The sequence below is a fragment of the Trichosurus vulpecula genome, chromosome 5 (assembly GCF_011100635.1).
Source record: "Trichosurus vulpecula isolate mTriVul1 chromosome 5, mTriVul1.pri, whole genome shotgun sequence".
Taxonomy (NCBI): Eukaryota; Metazoa; Chordata; class Mammalia; order Diprotodontia; family Phalangeridae; genus Trichosurus; species Trichosurus vulpecula.
Window position 1 is genome coordinate 287,595,819 of NC_050577.1, and position 18,473 is coordinate 287,614,291.

The 18,473-nt window shown below is 42.9% G+C and overlaps 1 protein-coding gene across 3 annotated transcripts in view; it reads left to right on the forward strand.

The window, feature by feature from the left end:
* Positions 1-18,473, forward strand: part of STAB2 (stabilin 2) — a 171,397-nt gene that overhangs the window by 17,042 nt on the left and 135,882 nt on the right. For 2 of the 3 annotated variants that reach the window (XM_036760302.1, XM_036760303.1), the window contains exons 7-15: positions 5-130; positions 362-558; positions 2,525-2,658; positions 7,601-7,734; positions 9,706-9,788; positions 12,488-12,637; positions 14,084-14,227; positions 16,545-16,601; positions 16,697-16,822. In XM_036760302.1, the coding sequence (XP_036616197.1) occupies positions 5-130; positions 362-558; positions 2,525-2,658; positions 7,601-7,734; positions 9,706-9,788; positions 12,488-12,637; positions 14,084-14,227; positions 16,545-16,601; positions 16,697-16,822 (1,151 nt within the window). The remainder of the gene's footprint in view (positions 1-4; positions 131-361; positions 559-2,524; positions 2,659-7,600; positions 7,735-9,705; positions 9,789-12,487; positions 12,638-14,083; positions 14,228-16,544; positions 16,602-16,696; positions 16,823-18,473) is intronic. The other variant, XM_036760304.1, reaches the window with a different exon arrangement.

Below are 18,473 nucleotides of genomic sequence, written 5' to 3' on the forward strand. Positions count from 1 at the left end.
TTAGCAATCCCACAGTGTGATGCTTTGTTATGCCCAGAAAATTCCAGATGTTCTACTTCCAGCATAGATGAGTCCGTATTAGAATGCAAATGCATTCCCAATTACCAAGGAGATGGCCGGCACTGTGAGCGTAAGTAACACTAACGCATCCTGCTGCATTGATGGATATAAAACAATTTGTGCAAGAGGCCAGAAATGTATTTTTGAGGGGTAGTACTCAGCTTTTCTGGAAAAAACTATTTACCAAGAGACCCATCTCCTGGGCCTACTTGTGTTCATCTACCATTCCTCGTAATTCAAATTCCTTTGCTCACAGCCAGACCTCACTAATCTGTCCTTTATTTTATCCTTCTTTCTCAAGCTATCAACCCATGTTCGCAAAAGGTCTGTGACAGTAACGCCCATTGTACTTATCTGGGACCAAATCGACATCGATGTACCTGCCAAGATGGTTACAAAGGGGACGGCCAAGTGTGTGTGCCTGTAGACCCTTGCCAAGAAGACTTTGGAGGCTGTCCCACTCAGTCCACAGTGTGCCAATACGATGGCCCTGGAAAGGTGAGCAGATGATAACATGGAAGGGATGCTTCTTTGGATGGGGCTGGCCCCAAATGGTGAAATTACAAAAATAAGGAAAATTAACAATTATAGAATCATAGAGCGTCAGAGCTGGAAAGGTCCTTGGATACCAGCTAGACCAATTGCCTCATTTTAAAGAAGGAGCTGACCTTAGTTCTTCACAGGATCATAGATTTAGAGCTCATTTTATACCTGAGCCTCACTCTCTGCTTAGCTGGTTGGACTCAAGTTTGCAAGCAAGTAACATGATGCCTGAGATGTTTCATGGTCAGAGATAGAGAGCCAGAGGGACCTAGAGCCTACCTCCTCCCTCTTATGAATGAGGTAACTGAGATCCAGGGAAGTCCAATGACTTGTTCAAGGGGCCTCAGAGGCAAACACCCATTTTACAAATGAGGATACTGAGGCAAGACGGGTTCAGTGACTTGTCCAAGGTGACATAGGTAGTGAGTGGCATAGTAGAAATCATAGGGTCCGAGGTAACAAAGGCAGTTAGCATCAGAAAAGAAATTTGAATTCAGGTTCTCTGAATCCTGAGACATTATCCCTTCACACGCCATCTCAGATATAAAGACTAGGCTGAGCAAAGTCAGAAATATAATGCTAAACACTGAAAAATAGGAGTTTTTGAAAATGGGAGCAAAAAAAGCAATGGCTTTCTATTCTGATGGAGAAGGGGTGGGAGGCAGCCTGCTGCTTTACTCTTCACGAATTTAAAGCATTAATTTGTGGAAGAAGCATTAGCTGTGTTCTGCTTAGCCCCAAAGTGTGGAAAAAGTCACAACCAGCGGCAGTCGCAGAGTCAAATTCAGGAAAAACAGTAATTCCAGCTGCCTAAAGTGGGATAGGCTGCTTTAGGAAATAGGGACTTCTTCCTCATTGGAAGGCTTCAAGCAAAGGTTTAGATGACCATTCATCATAGCTGGGATTTTATTCGGACCCAAGCTTCCTTTTCCAATATAGGCTGAACTAGGTAGCTACTAAGGGCCTTTTGAACCCTGGAATTGAGATAGGGACTGAACTGGAGATTTCACTGATACAAGTGAGGAAACTTCTCTACCAATACAGGTCAGCACCTTCTCTTCAACTTAGAATATTGGAGAGTTGAGTAGAGCACTAAGGTCAAGTGACTTACCCAAGGTCACACAGCAAATCCATGTCAGATCTGGGACTTGAACCACTTCTTCCTATATTTGAGACCAGCTCTCTATACCAGGTGCAGGGAACCTGCAGCCTCAAGGACACATGTGACCCTCTAGGTCCTCAAGTGAGGCTTTTTGACTGAATCCAAACTTCACAGACAAATCCCCTTAATAAAAGGATTTTTTCTGTAAAACTTGGACTCAGTCAAAAGGCCTCACCCAAGGACCTAGAAGGCCACAGGTGGCCTTGAGGCCACAGGTTCCTCACCCCTGCCCTATACATCATACCATGTTATTTATCTTCCAACTCTAAAATGTGGTAATTCTGTGGTACCTTAAGTTCTCCCATGGTGGTAGAGCAATATTAGCTAAGAAAGCATTTATAACATTTCTACAATGTGCCACGTGCTGTGGAAGGGAAGGAAAGAGGGAGGGAGGAAGGAAGGGAGGGAGGGAAGAAAGGAAGGATGGAAGGAGGGAGGAAGGAACAAAACAAGTAGAAGGCAATTTTATGAGAAGGATACTAGCAGTTGAGATAATATTTGTAAGGTACTTATCACAGAGCCTGACACATAGTAGGTGCTGTCTAAATGCTAGTTATCATTAATATTATTATTATAAGATCAAGAAAGAGCCATTGCAGACTAAGGAGATATTTACATTGAGCTTTGAAAGCAGCTAGAGACTCGGAGATAGCTAAGAACTAGATAAACCTTGGTGTGGTGATTGTGGAAGAGAAGCATTCCTCAATTTCATAGATTTCACTGGGTTCTTTTTTTTCCTCCCTCCATTGTCTGTTGAAGTCCCACTGCGAGTGTAAAGAACATTACCAGAATTTTGTCCCAGGCCTGGGCTGCAGCATGATGGACCTCTGCGAATCCAGCAATCCATGTGACAAAAATGCCGACTGCACCATGAGGGCGCCCGGCCAAACAGAGTAAGTCTCCCTAGTTTCATCCTTCCCCAGAGGACAGATTGTGGTAACTATGGGACACCTAGAAGACCTATGATTTCATGGGTAGAGGTAATGCCCAGGTAAGGAACTTCCCCTCTGCCAAGGAAAAAGTCAGCACTTTCTCTGCAACAGTCTTGGAGGACTGCCTGGATCCCTGAGAGGTTTGGTAAACATCCTCTGGGTCACACAGTCAGCGAGTCAGGGGCAGTACTTAACTGCAGGTCCTATGGCGTCATCACTCACTCCTCTCTCCAGGCCGTAGCTCCATGTCTCAAAGGCATGAAACAAAAGTCATTAGCACTGCACAAAGTTGACCATGGAATAGAAACTCCTTGGAGTCGGAAACCCTATCTCTTCCATCATTTTATCATGAGAGCATAGATTTACAGCTGAGGAAACTGAGGCCCAAAAATATTAAGTGACTTGTCCAAGGTCTGAATCAGGATTTGAATTCAGATCTTTCTGAGTTCAAGTATAGCCCTCTCTCCATTATACCATGGGGCGTCTCTTGGTTTTTGTCTCTCTGTGTGTCTCTGTCTCTTTGTGTATGGGTCCCTCAGTCTGTATGTATATCTCTGTCTTTGTGTGTCTCTAGGGAGTGTCTCAGTCTGTGTATGTGTGTGTCTGACTATATCTCTTGGTCTGTGTGTATCTGAGAGTGTGTATATCTGTGTCTATCTCTGGGTTTGTCTATTTTGGTCTGTGTGTGTGTCTGTCTCTGTGCATGTATGTATGTCTCTCTGTATACGTGTGTCTCTCTCATGTACATGTGTCTGTCTCTCAGTCTGCATGTGTCTCTCTGTCTTTGTGTGTCTCTCTGCCTCTATATGAGTGTCTCAGTATGTGTATCTGACTGTCTGTCTTGGTCTGTGTGTGTGTCTGTGTGTGTGTGTCTGTGTCTATATCTCTGGGTCTGTCTATTTTGGTCTGTGTGTGTCTGTCTCTGTGTATGTTTGTATATGTGTCTCTATATATGTGTCTCTCTCATGTCTTTGTCTGTCTCTCTGTCTTTGTGTATCTCTCTGACTCTACATGAGTATCTCAATCTGTGTATGTGTGTCTGACTGTCTCTCTTGGTCCATGCGTGTGTGTGTCTGTCTGTCCGTCTCTCTTGGTGTGTGTCTCTGTCCCTCTTGGTCTGTGTAGACACCTCATTTAAAAGGCCCTCAGAGTCCATCCCGCACAGCTTCTCCCTGCCCCAGAATCCGTTCTGCCGTGCACTGGAAAAGTGGCCATTCTGCTGTTGCTGGCAGGCCCTCAGTTGAGCCACCCCCCCCCCCCCCCCACCCCCCCCCCCCCGCTTTGGGAGAGCTGTCACGGGCAGGAAGTTTCTCCTTGAATCAAGCCCCAAATTCCCACCCTCCTCAGCTGCCTATCAGGTTGAATAATTTAATCCAACAAACATTTATTAAACACTTGTTATATTTATGTCCCATTTCAGGGCACTGTGTCTAGACATTGAGGATGAAAAAAAAAGTTCCTTCAAAGAGCTCCTATCCTAAGGAGGGAGGGAGGAAGTCAACATGTAAACAGACAAATGTTCGTATTATAATTTGCAAAACTAAAGGGATCAGGAAGCTTCTACCCCACCCCCACCCTGGACCAACGAAAACAAGTCTGATCCCTCTGCTTGTGAAAGTCCCTCAAACCCTAAAGAGAATTCCCATATCCCAGCCTCCCTCTTTCCCCCATTCCAGCCCTCTCTCCTCTCCAGCCTGAAAACTGGCATTTCTATAGTGTTTTAAAGGTTCCCATGAAGCCTCACAACAAACCTCTGAGGCAGATAATACAGACATTATGACCTCCACCTTACATCTAAAAAAAGAAAAGAAAAGAATCCTGAGGTTCAGAGAGGTGAATCAATTTGTCTTGGGTCACACAGCCAGAAAGAGTCAAGGGGGGAATCTGACCTCCAACCCTCGCACTCTACCAGGTCACACCATGTGTCTATCTTTGCCTCCCCAATACCTAGTGCACAGTAGGTGCTTAATAAATGCTTTGGCCATTCTGCTGGCTCTGAAGTCAGCGGCCTAGGTTGAAACCCTGCTCCGTAACCTCCTACGTGACCTTGGACAATTCATTCAGTGCCCTTGTATCTCAGTTTCCTGCTCTGTAAAATGAAAGAGTTTGATTAGACTTCTACCGTCTCTTCCGGCTTTAAATCTATGATCTTATGATAATAATGATGATTATAGCTAATATTGATATAGCCCCTACTATGTGCCAGGCACTGTGCTCAGTGCTTTACAATTATTATCTCATTTGATCTTTGCAACAACCTGGGGGGGGGCTGTTATTCTCCCCATTTTATAAATGGGGAAACTGAGGCAGACAGAAGTTAAATGACTTGCCCAGGGTTACACAGCTAGTTAGTGTCTGAGGCCGGATTTGAACTCTGGTCTTCCTGATTCCACACCTAGCTCTCTATCCCCCATAACACCAGCTGTGGGGTTATGGCCAAATCGCTTAACCTTTGGGAGCCTCAGTTTTCCCATCTGTAAAATAAAGGGATCAGACAAGACAACTTTTAAGGTCCCTTTGGCTCTAAATCTATGAACCAATGACCAAGTAAGTTTCATCATTGGTAAAATGAACAGAGTGCCGAGATTGTTTATAATTATAATTCTTTGATCCCTGATTCAGCAAATCATGTATCACAATCTCACAGCCCCTCACCTTCCTGGTCGCCATACTGCCCTCCCCCCCTTCCCAGTGCCTTTTTACCTAGTAAATCTGTGGATTAAGTGAATTAACCCCCCAGACAATCAACACTGGCATCATTTGCCCCGAGTACCAGGACTGGAATATTGGCTCGTGCTGCCCACGTAGGGTTAAATGGAAATGGTAGCAGCAGGAAACAGCTGCTACCGAGGAAATGTGCGCACGGGAAGATTACAGGCCTGGACTCCATAATGTATATAGTTGTTTCCTTATTAGTGAAATATTAGACGTCTGCAGTACAAAACAAGATTAGGGAGAGTATATAAACATCGGTTGGACTTCCTGGAAATTGAGCAGGAATGCAAAAGCTTTCTGGGTGCAAAAAAACCCCAAAACCCTATTGGTAGGGAAAGCTTTATGGGATGACCTGGTGATCAGGAATACCAGGGAGAAGGATGAAGAAGTCAGAGCTCGTCCTCCCTGTCTCTCATATTTTTTTTTTGATGTACTCTCTCTCTGCCTTTGCTGAGTATTTACTTACCCAGCATTCTGATGATTTCTCCAAGTTTTCAGAATCCCTCCCACCCAGCTCCCTGGGGTTGCTCACCTTAGACAATCCTCTAGCCTTTCCTTTTCCTCATCCCCCACCATCAAAATGTATCTACTGCCAGCCAATCAGATCATATTGTATGTGCTCCTGAGAGAGTGGGTGGTAGCAGGTAACAATACACAGGTTGAAATATTTCCCGTCAGGTAATATGTTTGCATTTTAACAGATGCTTTCTGGAAATATTGTTTAATCTAAAGGCAAGGCTTTTACTAGGTGAGTGAGGGCAAGATTCAAGGGGAAATTGGCATCACCATGGTGAGCTGTGGTAACTAAGACAGTTTTACAAGTAGATAGAGTAATGCTTCACAGAAAAAGTCAGACCTTAATAATGGGAGAAATATATTGATTGCTCATGGTTAGGCTGTGCCGATGCAATAAAAATGATAATACTAGTTGTTGTTTCTTTTAAGCAAAGGAGGTAAAGGATTATTTATATGGTATATAATTCTAAAGCTTCAAAATAAATAAAGTCCTGCTTTCTACAATGTCTCCCCAACTTGCTGCATGATGTCCAAGATTCCATCATTAGAGCTGCATTCCTTTAGTTAAAGTTTTGATGTCTGTTTAAACATTAACAATTGTAAGAGGCTGTCAGTCATTAATTCCTTAGAGTTAATAAGCTTGAAATCTTTTCTGGAGAACAGATTTTAATAGGGGTGAGAGCATAGAGAGTAAAGGCCACCAGGAAAAATAAAAAGCCCCAACTAGAGAGAGTAGGGGCTCCAAAGATACATATCACCTTCATTAGAATTTTGCTAAAGGCAGAACTGATGGGAGAGAAATTTGGAGAAGACGGAGTCATTTTTGGACTTCCCCATCAAGTAAAAATAGTGATGACCTGCATAACAAACTTAGATGGTATTCTCATCCCCATTTTGGAGATTAAGAAACTGAGGCTTACCGAGGCCTTGTTTGCCCGTAGTCATATAGCAATTAAGTGTTGGTGGAGTAATTCAAACAAGTCCTTTGCAAATAGAGATCATTTTATTCTTTCTGTTTGTAGCCCTGGGGTAGCTAGGTGGTGCTAAGATACAGCACAGGACCTGGAGTCAGGAAGACTCATCTTCCTAAGTTGATTCTGGTCTCAGACACTGGCTAGCTGTGTGACCCTGGACAAGTCACTTCACCCTGCTTGCCTCAGTTTCCTCATCTGTAAAATGAGCCGGACAAGGACATAGCAAACCACTCCAATGTCTTTGCCAAGAAAATCCCAAATGGGGTCATGACTGAAAATGACTGAACAACCACAACAATTTGTATCCACAGCACCTAGCATATAGTAGGCATTTTATACGTGCTTTTTGGTTGATTGAGGTCTTCCTGATTCCAAGCTTTATCCACTGCCTCTAAGGAGGAGGGCCTGGGTGACCTCTAAGGCTCCATCCCTGAGGAGAAGGTCCAGAGGCAGATTTAGATTCCACATCAGAAAAAAAAAGTCCTAGTAATTAGAAGTGTCTAAAGTGGGATGGGCTGCCCAGGATCTAAGTAGCAGATTTTCCCCTCCCTGGAGGTCTTCAGGATGGATGGATGGCCACTGGTCAGAGATGTCATTGAGGAGATGCCTGGTCAGTCACAGGTTGGGCCAGATGACCTCTGGGGTCCCTCCTCCCTCTGAAATTCTGCCGTTCTCTCCTGTCTTCCCCTTCTGTATAGGTGTACTTGCCAGAAAGGCTATGTGGGTGATGGATCCACGTGCTACGGGAACATTATGGAACGGCTGCAAAACCTCAACATGGAACCCAGAGGACAGTGGCAAGGAAAACTGACTTCGTTCATTTCACTCCTGGGTATGCAGTTAAGTATGCAGATTCCTACAGAGAGGTCAGCCCACCGATTTGCTCCAGACCCTGGGTAGCCACAAGGTCAGGCTATATATAGCCTGGGTTCAAGTCCAAGTCAGGTTGGGATAGAAGGAGGAGGAAAAATATGGTAGAAGTTAAGATCATAGCTAGAGAATCACCTGTTCTTCGGAGAGATGGCTGTGAGTCCTGTACCTCTGGGAGGGAATGAAGAAGGAGCAGGTTCTAAGCAAGCTGGCTATGGTGAGCCTCTGAAGGAAGCATCAGCCCATCTGAGAAGGAGCAGGCGATGAAGGCATTCTTGCAAGGAAACCCGTACAGTATCCTTGGCTTTCCAATGAGCAGGTTCCCAATGCCAGCAGGATACCCAAGAACCATCGACCCTCAGCACAGGACAGAGGTCACATGCATGCCCTCTGCCTCAGTCTGACATATCTGCCTGTATAGGGACAGATAAGGATGAGCAGGTGCGTCCCCTAGAGTCGGAGAGCAGCAAGATTTATGTGGAGCTGTCCTAAGTATAGAATCCTATTACTGGGTATCTCTGGGGCACCATGGCATAGCATAGAGGGTGCTAAAGTTGGATCCAGGAAAAGCTTGGTTCAAGTCCTGTTTCTGATCCTAACTGGGTGACCTCTTGCCAATCACTTATACCCTCTGAGCCTCAGTTTCCTCACCTGTAAAACAAGGATGATAATGTCTATAGTGTCTGCCTCACAAGATTATTGGGAAGATTGGGCATGATAGTTGTCAAGGTCTTTACAAACTTCAGAACCTTGTGTTCCTGCCGACTCTAGATCCAGCAGCACCTCAGATTTCCCAGCTCACCAAAATGTTTTCCTGGAAATAAAGCGGATCGAGAATCCAGAGAAACCAGCTCCTTAGCTAACTTGCTCCTCCTTGGCCTGTTGATGTTTACTAGGTATCTTCAGGGCTGTAAACATTAGTGTGCATTGGGCTCCACTTCAGTCAGGGGTGCACTGGGTTATTCAGTGGGGACAAGACCTTTGTTATCCCAAACCCCACAAAATTCCTCTGGACAAGGACCATATATCATAGCATCAGAGATGTAGGGCTGAAAGGAGCCTTGAAGGCCATCAAGTTCAATGCCTTTATTTTAGAGAAGAGGAAACTGAGACCTAGAGAGACAAAACAACTTATCAGGAAGACCTGAGTTCAAATCCAATTACAGATACTTACCAGTTGTGTGACCCTGGTCAAGTCACTTAGCCTTTGCCTCAATTTCTTTAACTGTAAAATGAAAGGGCATGGATTTGATGCCCTCCAAGGTCCCTCTAGCTCCAAATCTCTGATCCTATGACCTCTCATAAGGCTTCCAACTCAGCAAAGTCAATGACAAAGATAGCTATCTCATTCCACGTACCAGTGAATTATAGCTCTAGAGCAGGAAGTAACTGAGCAGTTGGTTCTAAAAGCATTTATTAAGTGCTTACTAAGTGCCACGCACTAGCCATCTAGTCTAATCTCATTTTACAAATAAGGAAATTAAGACTCACATAAGGGAGATAACTTACCTAAGATGTTGCAGAGAGTAAGTGATGACCAAGATTCAAACCCAGCCCACCTGGATCCAAATTCTGTACCCTTTCCACTATGCCAATCAGTCAATAAGCATTTGGTAAGCACCTACTACGTGCCAGGCAGAATCAGCTATGCTACCTTCTCCCATGAGTTAGCTTGGATGAGAGAATATTCACAAGTTCCAACATGCCATTGTTACATTGCTGGAGTTAAGGATGCCTTTGAAGCTGCACCTAGGGCTCGAAGATGATCACCAAAAGAAAAACCAACACAGAGGTACAGGTAGAATCCACACTCCACCAAGGTGTCCAGAGAACAGAGACCCGTCATTCCAAAGGCTGAAACCACCCAGCCTCAAGTGCTGATACACACCATCATGTTTGCATAATGTGTTTTGTCCTGTTTCTCTCTCCCAAGACAAAGCCTATGCCTGGCCTCTCAGCAACCTGGGACCTTTCACTGTGCTAGTACCAACAAACAAGGGGTTAAAAGGAACAAATGTAAGTAGCTGTGGGGGTAAATATACAAGGGATGGGGGAGAGGGGAAATTTTAGTTCACTCAAGATTACCACATCTATCTGCCAAAGTGCTCAGCAGCAGACACTGTGGTGGTCATGGTGGCAATATTGGTGACGGTGGTCATGGTAGCCACAGTGGTAATATTGGTGATGGTAGTGATAGTGGTGATTGTGGCAATGGTGGTGATGGTAGTGATAGTAGCGATGATGGCAATATTGGTGATGGTAGTGATAGTAGCAATGGTGGTAATATTGGTGATGGTGGTGATAACAGTGATGATGACAAAGGTGGTGATAGTAGTGATAGTGATGGTGGCAATGGTGGTAATATTGGTGATGGTAGTGATAGTGGTGATGGTGGCAATGGCAGTGATGGTAGTGATAGTAGCGGTGGTGGCAATATTGGTGATGGTAGTGATAGTGGTGATGGCGGCAATATTGGTGATGGTAATGATAGTAGCAATGGTGGTAATATTGGTGATGGTGGTGATAACAGTGATGATGACAAAGGTGGTGATAGTAGTGATGGTAGTAATAGTAGTGATAGTGATGGTGGCAATGGTGGTGATGGTAGTGATAGTGGTGGTGGCAATATTGGTGATGGTAGTGATAGTAGTGGTGGTGGCAATATTGGTGATGGTACTGATAGTGGTGATGGTGGCAATATTGGTGATGGTGGTCATAGTAGCAGTGGTGGTAATATTGGTGATGGTGGTGATGGTAGTGATAGTAGTGGTGGTGGCAATATTGGTGATGGTAGTGATAGCAGCAATGGTGGCAATATTGGTGATGGTGGTCATAGTAGCAGTGGTGGTAATATTGGTGATGGTGGTGATAACAGTGATGATGACAAAGGTGGTGATAGTAGTGATGGTAGTGATAGTAGTGATAGTGATGGTGGCAATGGTGGTGATGGTAGTGATAGTGGTGGTGGCAATATTGGTGATGGTAGTGATAGTAGTGGTGGTGGCAATATTGGTGATGGTGGTGATGGTAGCAGTGGTGGTAATATTGGTGATGGTGGTGATGGTAGTGATAGTAGTGATAGTAGCGGTTGTGGCAATGGTGGTGATGGTAGTGATAGTAGCGATGGTGGCAATGGTGGTGATAGCAGTGACAATGACTATGGTGGCGATGGTAGTGATAGTGATGGTGGCAACTGGTGGCAATGGTAGTGATAGCAGTGATGGTAGCAATGGTGATGGTGGCAATGGTGGTGATAGTAGTGATAGTGGGAATTGTGGCAATGGTAGTGATGATAGTGATAGTAGTAATGGTGACAGTGACAGTATTGTTGATGGTGGTGATAGTGGTGATGGTGCTACTGCTGCTGGTTCTGGTGGTGGTAAAACCATTCCTTATTCAAGACCCCAAGGACCTGCTACAGACATTCGTTTTGGCTATGGGGATTTGGGTGATGATTGGTGAGACCTTAATTAAGTTCTAAGTGTAGAGGTCAAGCTGAAAGAGAGCTGAGGACTCACCTGGTCCAACTCCTTCATTATACTGATAAGAGAACTAAGACCCAGTGATATGAGCTTGCCCAAGATTGAACAGGTAGGAATGAATACAAAAGCATTTAGTAAGCATGCCCTACTTGCCAAGCACTGTGTTCTAAGCACTGGGGATACAAATACAAAATTATGGATTGTCCTTACCATCAAGGAGCTTACATTCTGATGGGGGAGAAAATGCATATGGGGAATGACAGCTAAGGAAGGCCATTGAGATTTGGGAATTTTGAGGAACAGTTAGCAAAGACAGAATGGCAGACCTTTTCGGGAAACCATGGCTGTGTTGATTTGACTGCAGATTCAGGGAAGGAAAGCAGAGGGGATGGGAGAGACCTGGGTAAATGCCTGATAGAGTGGGCCATGAGACATTCACCAATCAAGACACCAGAGTCCCAGGATGGGTGCTCCAGGGGTGAAAGTTGCAGAGAATGGTCTCTGGTCCAAGTGACAAGGCAATTGGTGAGGAGATAGCCATGAAAAAGCAGAGTAATAATGTATATTGGGAGACCTGGGATTTGAATTCATAAAACAAAATGTCTAACTGTTCCCACTAGGGGGAAAGGAACAAACACCCACTAAGTGCCAGGCACTGTGCAAAGCGCTTTATGAATATTATCTCATTTTTTCTCTTAAGACAAATGATTTGCCCAGGGCACAAAACTAGTCACAAAACTTAGTTGGCAGCCATTTCTGTGTTGAAGCCAGACCTTCCTGACTTGATTTAGGATCTCTATCCCCTATGTGACAATGGCTTAGGGCAATGGTCAATACTTAGGATCTAGATGTTCATAGATCCAGAGCTGGAAGGGACCTCAGAGGCCATCTAGTCCAACCCTCTTTTACTGATCAGGAAATTGAGGTCCAGAGGTTAAGTGACTTGCCCAAGATCATATTGGTAGTCAATATCATGAGCAGAATTTGAACCCAGGCACTCCGACTCTAGAGCCAGACCTCCTTCCACAGGTTCCTTAAGGATGAAGAATCTTGTTTTTAATCTTCATCCCCTCTCCCCCTCCTATTCCCAGTGAAGTGCCCAATATGTACATAGCATTTAATAAATTATTTTTGACTGAATGAATTGTACAAATTCAAGCATCCATCGGGACCCCTTGGCTCTGCCCAGCTGCAGTGCGAAGGATTTGGGAAACCACTCTCTCCTTTTCTTAGGTCAAGGAGCTTTTGATGGATAAAGAGAATGCTCAGTACTTCGTGAAACTCCACATCATTGCTGGCCAGGTAGACACCGAAGGACTGAACAGCACAGACACCTTTTATACCTTGACTGGCAAGTCAGGGGAAATATTCAACGGAGACAAGGTAAGAGAACCTGACATTTGTCGTTCATATTTTTAAGTATTGGATTTTAACTCAGATTTAAAGTCTTTTATTTTTACTCATAGGACAAAGTACTTTAAGGCAGCAAACGCTGAGAGGTTTTTTGGCAGCCCTTTCTGTAGTAAAACGAAGTCCATTAAGAAAAGGAATTGGGGTGCAGGCTCCTGGCTTCCCAGTAGACTCACATAACTTTTTTTTGAATGCTTGCCTTCTCCCACACACTCATTTGGGAGACTCAGAATATCTTTGTGGGGCTGAGGAAAAGCACAATACCTCAGATCCATGCAGCCTTTTATGGTTTTATCAGCAGAAACTCCTTAAATGATTGCAGAAGATAAGGCTGACAATCAAGAATTGGCCGAAGCAAAAAAGGGACTTTCTAACCCGAAATCAGATAGAGGCTTGGGATAAAGACATGCAGAATGATTCTCAAATAACTTTCCCTCATCTACCATTTCACTTCATCATTTTAAAAAAAAAAGCGAGAACAGTCACAAAGAACATCCTTTCCTTAGTTTTGACACAAGGTGTGACCCTGGGCAAGTCACTTAAACTCCATCAGCCTCAGTTTTCTTACCTGTAAAAGGCAGATAATAATGGCACCCACTTTATATATATAAATCCTTGTATAAACCTTAAAGTGTTACAGAAATATATGCTGTTATTTTTAGTTTTCTTAGTTGAAATAGACATGAGCCCCAGGTAGCCTTCTTACCTGTTCCCTAAGGTGTAGCCTGGCTAAGTTTAGCAATACTCAGGACCTGGTTGGGCTCCAGCAATTCAGAAAGACCATCCACCCAGAGGGAGAGCCTGGGTTGTTACATGGGGGTGAGAGAGAGGGAGAGGGAGAATGAGAATGTGTGTGTGTGTGTGTGTGAGTGTGTGAGTTTTGCCAAAGGCAGCAGTCATTCAACTTGGAACAGGAAAGAAATTGAGCGTAAAACCTGTTTCCTGGTAGGGTGGGTACAAAGCAAGATCAGCATTCCTTTTAAGGAAAAGGAAATAGGCTGTGTTTATTTTAGATTGCTGGAGTTTATCTATCCCCTCTTGCTTACCCTTCCATCTTTCCTAATGCTCTTTAAAAAAAAGCAAAATAAAATTCCCTCCTTCACAAAGGGCCATTTTTGCCAGCCCCACATCTCCTGGCCAGCATCATTTAAAGGAAATTCTTCAGCTGTCATTCCCATGAGGGTTCATTGCCTCCAAAATGTGACTATTTCCTCACAAACATATAGGCAAATAAGGACTAATACTATATTAATATCTTATATTTCTATGACACTTTATAATATTCAAATACCCAGCCGTCCAATGCCAGATAGTTAATAAAGAATGAAGTTGAGCCTAGAACACAGGTCCTCTGACTCCTGATTCAATGTTCTTTCCATTACACCACACTGTTAATGACCATGCCTTTCGCTTCTTTAGGACAATCAACTTAGGCTCAAACTCAGTGGAGGAAAAAAGAAAGGAAAGATCGTACAAGGGAACATAATTGCCTCCAACGGACTCTTGCACATCATTGATAAGGCCATGGACAAGATGGCACCTGTGTTTGAGAGCAGCACAGAGGTGAGAAATCAGAGTTAAAAATATATTAGCTTAAGTATTTTGGAGATACATTAAAGAGAGCATAGGGGTTAGAGTCAAGAACCCTGTGTTCAAATCCTGCCTTGACACTTAGTATGTGACATTGTATAAGTCATTTAATCTCTGTCTCAGTTTCCTCCCTTTTAAAAAAAAAGTTGAACTTGCTGATTGCTAAGATCTCTTCCAGCTCTAAATCTCTGATCCCATGATGCTCTTTTTTATTCCCCTAAAGAGCAACATTTAAATAGAAAAGCACAAAATAAGAGGGAAAGAGGTTATTTTATGATTATTTCTTATTGACCAGATGTGTAATTTCATTGATGTAGTGTATTCCTAGTGATGTTACTCCTTCTACCAATGCAAATGGACAACTGTTCTTCAATGTTACAGTCTTAGAGAATTGACTAGGGCAGTTAAGTGACTTACCCAAAGTCACACTGCCTATCTATGCCAGAGGCAGGACCTGAACCCAGCTCTTCTTCAACGCTGGCTCTTTCTCTACTATTAGCAGGCTGCTCCTCATCTTAGGATCATACTTCATGCAGTACTGGATTTATCCATCTATCCATTCATTCAACAAACATGTTTAAACCCCTATTGTATGTAATATTCAAAGATAAAGCATATGGATAGGTAAATATAGTGCACAGGAAAATACAATAAGCGTATAAAAGCAGTAGCTAGTTCTATCAACTCAAATGACAGAGGAATCTCTTCCATTTGTGAAAAGTCAGAGAAGGCTTCATGGAGGGAGTGTTTTTGAATGACCTCCTCCATGAAGTATGGGTAGGATGCCAAAAAGCAAAGACAGGGGCATTCTGGAAGTAGGCAAAGGACAGGACAGCACAGATATATGTAGGGGACAAGTGAATATAGTTTAGTTGGGGTGTGGTAACATGGTGGGATATATACAGGTTAGCCTAAGGGGGCTTGAAAGTCTCTTCCTCTCTGAAATTCTTGAATCCTAAGAAGTATGAAACAAGGTCAATTGGATTCACAAGGCTAAGAAAGACCTTCAAATCATTTTGATCTAATCATCAGCATGACCACTTTTGATGCTTGGTAGACTATAAGTTCCTTGAGGGCAAGGACTGTTTCATTTTTATGTCCTTATCCCCAGAACCTGGCACACGGCAGGTGTTTAACCAATGCTTGTTGAATCAAATCCATTCAGTAGACACTGGGGAAACCACACAGATACCTCTACTGAGGCCAAGAAACCTAGGATAATAGATTTAGTATTATTAGTAAGGACCTTAGGGCTTATATACCCCAACTCTTTCATTGTACAGCAGAAAAAACTGAATCCCAGTGAGGTCAGTGATTTGCTTAGGGTTACATGGGTAGCAAGTGACCTCGCTAGGACTTGAACTGAGGGTCTCTGCCGTAAATCAGCCCCTTTCTGGTGTGCTTCTCAAGGTATCCACGCATGATGCACAAACCATAAAGATTTCCTTTACAAAGCTGAATATCCTTCACAGCCTCCATGGGGAGCATACCAGCTTTTGGTTAACCTTCCAAGTCTTATGCTTTTCTTGAGATACCAGAAGGTGGCACTCTATGGGAGCCACTATAAAAAGGCATAAATTTTCTATATTACAAGAAACCCCAGTAACTTAAGAGCTACAACTGGTATCAGAGTTCAGCTCTCCCAGGTGATAGTAGTATAGGAGCTGCTAGGCGGTGCAGTAGGTAGAGCAAAGGTCCTGGAATCAGGAAGTCCTGAGTTCAAATCTAGCCTCAGACACTCACTAGCTGTGTATCCCTGGGCAAGTCACTTAACCCTGTTTGCCTCAGTTTCCTCATCTAGAAAATTAGCTAGAGAAGGAAATGACAAACCACATCAATATCTCTGCAAATAAAACCCCAAATGGGGTCATGAAGAGTCAGGCATGACTGAAAATGACTGAACAACAAAAAAGGTGATTCTAGGGTGGATAGTGGGATAACATTTAACAATATTTCTTGAGCAAAGTTGACTTTTTTGTACTTTTCCATGATGGAGAGGGCTTGCCAGTTACAATGGTACTTGCCGTAACCTGTTCCATTAGCCTGACACTTGGGGATTTACCCAGCATGCCTTGCACGAGAAGGCCATGACTGGTCAACATCAACTCCACTAACGCCATCTGTAGAATGACCCATCTAGAAGCTACTTCTCGACGATACTAAAATATTTCTCAAATCAGATGTCTTCTAGCTCTAGTATCTTAATGTATAGCACCTTATGCTCACTGATTTTTTTTTAAACAAAACCAAGTGGTAAAATAGTGCACGTGTCTTTTTTTTTTTTCTTAAGCAAACCATAATGGCGATGCTACAGCCAAGATACAGCAGATTCAGGTCCCTGTTGGAGGTAGGTTTCTTCATATCTCTCATGAAATCCTGGGGAATGTTTACAAATGCATGTCCAAGCTGGACTGTCCATAAGTCTTCCTTTGTCAAATTCAGGTAACAAATGTGGGCCAAGCCTTAGATGAGGGTGGCATTGGTGGACCATATACTGTCTTTGTTCCAAGTGATGAAGCCTTGAACAGCATGGAGGATGGCATTCTGGACTATCTCCTCTCCACAGAGGTATTGGGGTCAATCATACTTTCATAGTATAATGTTAACTAGTAGAGATAGTAACGTGGCACAAAGGATAGAGCCCTGGACCTCGAGTCACAAAGTTCTGAGTTCAAATCCAACCTCAAACACTTACTTAGCTATGTGAGCCTGGTCAAGTCACTTAATCTCTGTCTGCCTCAGCTTCCTCATCTGTAAAATGTAAAATTGTTGTGAGAATAAGATGAGATAATATTTGTAAAGTGCTTTGAGAATCTTAAAGCACTGTATAAATACCAGTTATTATATAATGCGACAATATAATAGATGATAATATACTCTTTATATTATTACTGCACATAATTGGCATATCATTATATTATAATAAAGAATGCTATTATAATAATTAAAATATGATTGCAAACCTTGAAGCTCTATTTAAATGCTAGCTATTATTATATAATATGACAATTTAATGTGATCATATAGTCTTCGCATTATTACATTGTAGTACTTTTATGTAATATATATTATATGGTATATATTATATATGGCATATATAATAATTGTAATACAATAATTATATGGTACATATAATAATTTATAATTATATTATTATAGTAATTATAATTGTTTGCACCTAATTATTTGCAAATCATCTCCCCCGTTTAACTATAAGCCCTTCAAGGGTGGAGACTAGGTTTGGCATTTAAGAGGATTTTGCCTTTCTTTGTATCCCTAGCACGTAGCCCAGTGACTCACTGCTTTTTAAATTAGAGGCAAAGTAAACACACTTTAAATAAGCTGAACAGAAAATCACCAAATTGGGAGGATCATTCAGTCTTTTCCTAATCTTTTGTAGCATCCCCTCTTAACTTATCTTTGGTGCCCAGGCTTCTCTTGTTGGTTTGTCATTAACATTGTCACCTTCAGGACTTCTCACCCACTTATACCCTCCCTTCTAACCGCAGACCTAGCTTGGCACATTTCCATAAGGAGTGAACCCAAGTGTCCAAGGTCATACAGTTAGGGAAGATGGCAGCCAAGAGCTGGAAAGGACCTCAGAAACCATTTGGTCTAACCTCATTATTCAGAAAAGGAAACTGAGGCTGGGGAACATTAAATGATTTGCCCAAGGTCAGCATGGCTGCCTCCAGCTGTGTTTACACAATCTTTGTCCATACATTCAGCTCTACTTGACTCCCTTTGCAAGGTCTTCTATACGAAGAATAGACTGATTCCTTGCACCTCACCCCACCCCATTCTCAAAAACAACTTTTGAACAGGGCAGCAACTAGGCTGAACTGAGTCTCTTGGCCCCAAACAAGTTGTAAGTGTCAAAGGTTACTCTGAGTACCCCCACTGTGTGCCTTTGTCTCTTCTAAGGCACCCAGAACCCACTATCCTCATCCCCATCCCCCCGTGTCAAATTATAAAAGGAGATAATGCATGTAAAGTGCTTTACAAACCTTAATGTTATGATGTTAATGGTTATATCAAAAGCTTCTCTCCATTAGGACCACAGAATTTAAATGGATATTCTCTAATTGGATTTTTGGCACAAGTCTGTTCTTGATTTAAAAGTTAAAGTGGATTAAAGTCAATTTACTTTGTGTTTTGCAGGAGAATTTAACACTATATGATGCAATAACTAGTAATAGCAGTGTCGTTTAAGGCAAAG